Source organism: Scyliorhinus torazame, chromosome 2 (genome assembly GCF_047496885.1).
Source record: "Scyliorhinus torazame isolate Kashiwa2021f chromosome 2, sScyTor2.1, whole genome shotgun sequence".
Lineage (NCBI taxonomy): Eukaryota > Metazoa > Chordata > Chondrichthyes > Carcharhiniformes > Scyliorhinidae > Scyliorhinus > Scyliorhinus torazame.
Window position 1 is genome coordinate 170,068,008 of NC_092708.1, and position 6,041 is coordinate 170,074,048.

The 6,041-nt window shown below is 43.0% G+C and overlaps 1 protein-coding gene across 1 annotated transcript; it reads right to left on the reverse strand.

Annotated features, from left to right (window-relative positions):
* Nucleotides 1-3,162: 3,162 nt before the first annotated feature.
* On the reverse strand, nt 3,163-5,459 carry LOC140393385 (gamma-crystallin S-1-like). The gene is made up of 3 exons (XM_072479778.1): nt 5,382-5,459; nt 5,042-5,284; nt 3,163-3,438 (listed from the first exon to the last, which is right to left on the reverse strand). Exons 1-3 carry the CDS (start codon nt 5,388-5,390, stop codon nt 3,163-3,165), a joined length of 528 nt encoding a protein of 175 aa, XP_072335879.1. The 5' UTR covers nt 5,391-5,459.
* Nucleotides 5,460-6,041: the final 582 nt, after the last annotated feature.

Below are 6,041 nucleotides of genomic sequence, written 5' to 3' on the forward strand. Positions count from 1 at the left end.
GCCGATTTCCCTGTTGAACGTAGACGCCAAACTGTTGGCTAAAATTTTGTCCTCCAGGATTGAAGATTGTGTACCGAACAGCATCGTGGAGGATCAGACGGGGTTCGTTAAGGGCAGGCAGTTGGTGGCCAATGTAAGAAGGCTGTTAAACGTGATCATGATGCCCCCCGAAGGTAGGGAGGTAGTGGTCACGATGAATGCAGAAAAAGCTTTTGACCGGGTTGAGTGGGATTATTTATGGTAGGTTCTGGGGCGGTTCGGATTTGGGAGGGGCTTTATTGACTGGGTCAGGTTGCTGTACCAGGCTCCAGATGAACAGGACGACTTCGGACTATTTTAGATTTGTCATGTGAGAGTACCTTTAAGAAATGGATGTTTAAGCAATGTACCTTTAAGAAATGCAGTGATGTCAGAGTGTGGGTGGAGCTGGGTTTTATCTCAGCCATTTTGCAGTTTAGTTTTAGTTTGAGAAGAAAGCTTAAACGTGCCTGGCAGGTTTGCTGAGAGCTGCTGAAAAGTGCCTGGCAGGTTTGCTGAGAGCTGCTGAAAAGGAGAAAGCCAGTTTGAGGAGAAAGCTGGGAGTGTTTGTGTGTTTTGCAAAGAGCTGCAAGAAGAAAAACACAGAGCTGGTCTGGTGGTGTCTGAAAATCCAAAGACTATAAGTATATTGAGTGTAACCTCATGTCTGTTGGTAAAGGTGAAGTCTTTTGGAGGTTTGAAGGAACATTTTGAGGGATTATTTATTGTTGTATTATTTTTAGGGTTATCTTTGAAGTAAGGGGTGTTAAGTGATCCAATGTTTATTTAAAAGGTTAACTTGAGTTCATGGAATAAACATTTTTTTGTGTTTAAAAACCCACGTGTCCATAATTGTAATACAACACCATGTGCTTCAAAAGCAACAATACATTAAAGGGAGAGGTTGGTTGAACTCCATGATACATTTTGGGGGATCTGAAAACGCCTCTCCCATAACAGACTGCAACGGGGACGAGACAGGGATGCCCCCTCTCCCCACTACTGTTTGCGCTGGCTATAGAGCTGCTGGAAATTGCTCTGAGGGCCTCAAGGGGCTGGTGCGGGGGTGCGGGGAGGGGAGGGGGGGGGGGTGGAGCACAGAGTCCCGCTGTATGCGGACAACCTGCTTCTGTGTGTTTCAGATCCAATTGAGGGGATGGAAGAAATCATGGGAATTTTAGGGGAATTTGGCTGGTTTTTGGGGTATAAGCATTGAGTAGGGTCAATGCGAACACAACTTGTGCCAGACTCAGCCTGATTCAATTCAAGGTCGTTCACCTGGCTCACATGACAGTGGCCCAATGAGCAAATTCTTTGGGGTGGAAGATAGGTGCGCAAAATGTGCGGGAGGACCAGCGAACCATGTCCACATGTTCTGGGCATGTCCAAAGCTGAGGGGATTTTGGCAGGGGTTTGCTGACATCATGTCCAAGGTGTTAAAAACAAGGGTGGCATTGAGTCCAGAGGTGGCGATTTTTGGGGTGTCGCAGGATCTGGGAATCCAGGAGGAGAAAGAGGCAGACGTTCTGACCTTTGCTTCCATGGTAGCCCGGAGACGGATATTACTAGCATGGAGAGACCTGGCTGTCGGACATGGCTAGCTTTCTCTGTCTGGAGAAAATTAAGTTTGCCTTGAGAGGGTCACTATTAGGATCGCCCGCAGGTGGCAACCATTCATCGACTTCTTCGCGGAGAATTAATCGTCAGCAGAGGGGAGTGGGGGGTGGGAGGGGGTTAGGTTAGCATAGATTAGGGGGTTAATTAATGTTGGGGCCTGTTGGGGAGGGAGGTGGTATTTGCACTATGTTTATATTTTCATGTACATTATTTATATTGCTGCTGTTACAATGCCAAAAGAATACCTCAATAAAATGTTTATTAAAAAAACACCAATTATCTCTTTTAGGTTTCCAAGTAGTCTGGAAACAGCATTTAAAATGAAGATAGATAGACACTTCTTTCAACCTGTGCAGTTCAAACCAGTCCAACACTCAAAGCGATAGTAAAAACTCACAGAGCCACAGCCCAACCCCACCCACACAATGACATCACTGAAGCCATGTGATAAGACAAAAACATTTCTCAAAGGGACACTCCCATGACAGAAGGCTTACTCACCACCCCCCCCCAACTCCTGCTGCTCCTTGCCAGCATTGCACCCCATTCACCAACAAGACGAATGTATATCTGGCACTCCGGCCCCTCCTCTCGCATCATTGTCCACTCTCCCTCTCCAACCACACATTAATGCACCCCCCCAATTAGTTTCCACTAGGGCCCACCCCTGGCAATGCCCCCGGCACAGGTTGGTACTACCAGTGCTAACCTTTGCTGGGGCAGGTCCAGTGCACTGTTCAGGCATGACCCCCCCTCCCCCTGAGGGGTTATACGTAACTCCATGCCACCTGAGGGATCCCCTCGACTGCGTTATGTCTGACCAAACCTGTTGAGAACCTTGCCAACAAGATGTCACTTTGGTAACGTATGAATATTTAGTGAGGGGCTCAGTGGTGGGGACTCCAGTAACATTTAAATGGTTGTCTCTTTAAATAAGATTCACATCCTTTGTGACCGTGAACCCTGTCACATCACCGGTGAGGGGAGGGGAAAATTTGAAAATGTGATCTCTCCAGCGAGGATCGCGTTTTCTCAATTCTTGTGCGATTTTCTGGCCATGCTTCAGAACCTGTGGGTAGCAAGTGCAGGCTCAACATCATCTCTGTCTATTACAGAATAAGGTAAAGGCCTAAGGAAAGGGCCAGGTGGCTAGGCTCTATCAGATGGATGATAATTTCTTAAAATATTTCTTTATATATCATTTATTTATTCCATGAAACCCATGGTACTTTGCATAAAGTATGGTGGGGGAGGGGGGGGGGGATAGTCTATCAAAACGGCTGCCCTAACGAGTAGTCCCTGGTTTAAATAAAGGCTGTATTGCACAATCTTATGTTGCTATATATTTTCTCATTTTCAATTTCATGGTCAAAATATATTTCCCAATAATTATTGTAGTTTCAATATCATAAAATGTCTGGAGCGACAGAGGCACAAAAACACATGACAAAGAAAAATCAGTTTTGCTGATTGCACCTTTATTATGTTTCAGAATATTTCAGCATGAGAAAAATAAGTTTTCACGAATTAGAAATCCCTCATGCGTCTGAAAGATCCGATAGTTGAGTTGAAGCCGCCCCAGTCACTGTATCTCCTGTATTCACCGGGTCTCATGAAGTACTGACGGCCTCTGTAGTTGGGATGTTCATAGAAGGTCCAATAACCGTCCATCACATGGCAGGAGTGGATGTCACGGTAACGGAAACGATCGTAGACAGATGGACAATCATCCATAAATTCCATCATCTGTCCTCCAAAGTCAGGCCTCTCGTAAATCCTCATTCTGTAGGTGCCTCCCCTGTACTGTAATAAAGATCATATACCATTCAAGTTGCATCAAGTAGGTGTGTGGTTGATAGGTTGATAGGTATCGCAGAGAATGCCAAAGGCAAATGCCTTTTAGAACAGGAAACGTGAAGTACTTGAGCCTACACGTGCTCATGAAAATAAAAGTTAAAAAGGATTTGCAAATGAATAAAAAATAAAAAATGCCTGACAATCTCAGCAGGTCTGACATCATCTGTGAAGAGAGAAGGGAGCTAACATTTCGAGTCTGACCAACTCTTTGTTAGCTCCCTTCTTTTTCCACAGATGCTGTCAGACCTGCTGAGATTGTCCAACATTTTCTGTATTTGTTTCAGATTCCGGCATCCGCAGTAATTTGTTGATAACTTTGGAGATGACTAGTTTACCATTCATCAAATGTAATTACTGGCTGTCATTAGCATCAAGGCTACACTTCCACAGAGAAAACACGAGGACATTTCAATATACTATTTTGTCAGTCACGATGTTATTCTAACTATGAACAGATCATTAGTGAAATTCGATCTCAATTGTTACTGGTATTTCATGGTCCTCTTCTGCCAAAAGGATACTGATGGACTGGAGAGTTTGTAGACTAAAAGGACAGAGAATTAATTGTGGAACATATTTTTCTCAGTTACAAAGAAAGAGATTGAAGACAAGGAACAAAATATATTCCCTTGAAGTTCTGGGATAACAGGCCATTTCCTTTAGACTGTGAATATACCATGTGGAGAAAAATAATCCCCCTCAAAAAATAAGTAATTTGCCACAAAGACGGTGAAATGAAACAGTTAACTTGGTGCCAGTTTACTCATGTGAAAATGTGTTATGTAACTGTGTGAGTATGGCCAAAATGTGAAGCTAATGCAGCTAAATACGCGGTCATGCCACAAAAAGTAACCAAAGTTGGCTAATGTAGCAATCAATATTCTGTAGCTTCATCTCATTATCTGGGGCATCTAGGAAAGTATCTAAACCTATCACTTGAAGAATAAACAGGTTGGATCAAGTTTCTAGAAGGTTGAAGTGACTGTGTGTTAGAAGCATTCTGGGCCTAATTATGATGTTCGAAACAATGGAACAGCTTCCCAACACTCACACTCTCTGTCAACGTTTCAACGACAGCTGTTTGAAGCAAAATATTGCAGGCCAGCCCATTCGTAGACACTGCATGGGGCTCATCCGGCTCACTGGGAGTACGGGCTCCCCTGCTTGGGGTGGGCTAGCTTATCAGTACTGGTATAAAAGGTCGGCCAGAAAGGAGAGAGGACCCGGTGAGGTGTAACAGGCCTGGTGTAGATAATATTGTTGTTAAAATAAATGTCTTTACCACAACTCGCTGTGGACTACCCATGTCTTACTAAAATATCGAGCTTTTTGAGTGTGGTTGGAGCAGCACTCGTCCAGTCTGGTGGAGAGCACTCAATCACATCACTGAATTTGATGGACAAGCTTTGGGATTCAGAAGGTGAGTTACTCACTGGAGAATTCATAGTCTTTGAAATTTCTTGTTGCCATATTTAAATGGTTTGCAACAAATATAAAGAATATCGGTGAATGATTGAAAACTGACAGTTCATGTGAATTCAGAACTTACGTGTGGGTAGGAACGACATGACCTAATGCAATCATTGAATCCCATCCAGCGCTGGTAGTCAGGATATTCTCCCTTGGTCAGAACATACTGGTATCCCATGTAATTGGGTTTCTCATAGACCACCCACCAATCACTCTCAACTCGAATGGAGTTACAGCGGCTGAAGAAAGGGGACAGGTCAGCACAGTCACTGCTGCACTCATAGTGCCGACCCTGGAAGTTCCTGTCCTCGTAAAAGATAATCTGTGGGGAATAAAATGGCATTCATTGAATCTATAATTTCATAAATATTTCATGAAAGGTTATCAGGAAATGTGGAAAATATGAGAGTTGACCTTACCTTGCCCATTTTGAGCGTCACAGTCAGTTAGACAACTACCTGAACATTGCACTGTTTCATACAGCTCAATATTTATACGCTGGACTGAAACACCACAGCTGAGAATACTTTTGTTATTCTAATAGTTTCAGCAGCGCATATAAAAACGCATCAGCAAAAAAACAAATTAGAAAAAAACTATAGTCATTGCAGACAAAATCCCCTTATTCAGGTTTCTAGATCGGGCATTGATTCTCTTCATTCTGCTTTGATGCTGTTTTAATTGTTTGTAAAAAAAAATTCAAATGGCAAGAATCCAAAATGTACTTATGTTGAGTCCAGTAAAGGTATTGTCACTTTTTTAAAACTACAATTTTACTTTGTTTTCAAGAATGATTTGTTACTCTTTCTGTCCTTTCTGGTAATTTAAAGTAAAACATAAACAGTTTTAAAAGAGGCGCAGGAACAGAGTGTAAATGCATAAAAATTGTTGAAGCTATCAGGGCAGAATGAAACAGTGGTTAATATGGACCCTACGCTTTATAAACAGAGCTTTAAAGGAGAATTCATAAAGCTTTATAAAATGTTGGTCAAGCCTTAACTGTAGTAATGCTCAGAACCTACGCATTTCTCTCTTGGAGCAGCTTGGCAGGCGAGGGCTGAAAGATTTGTTGGAAGGCG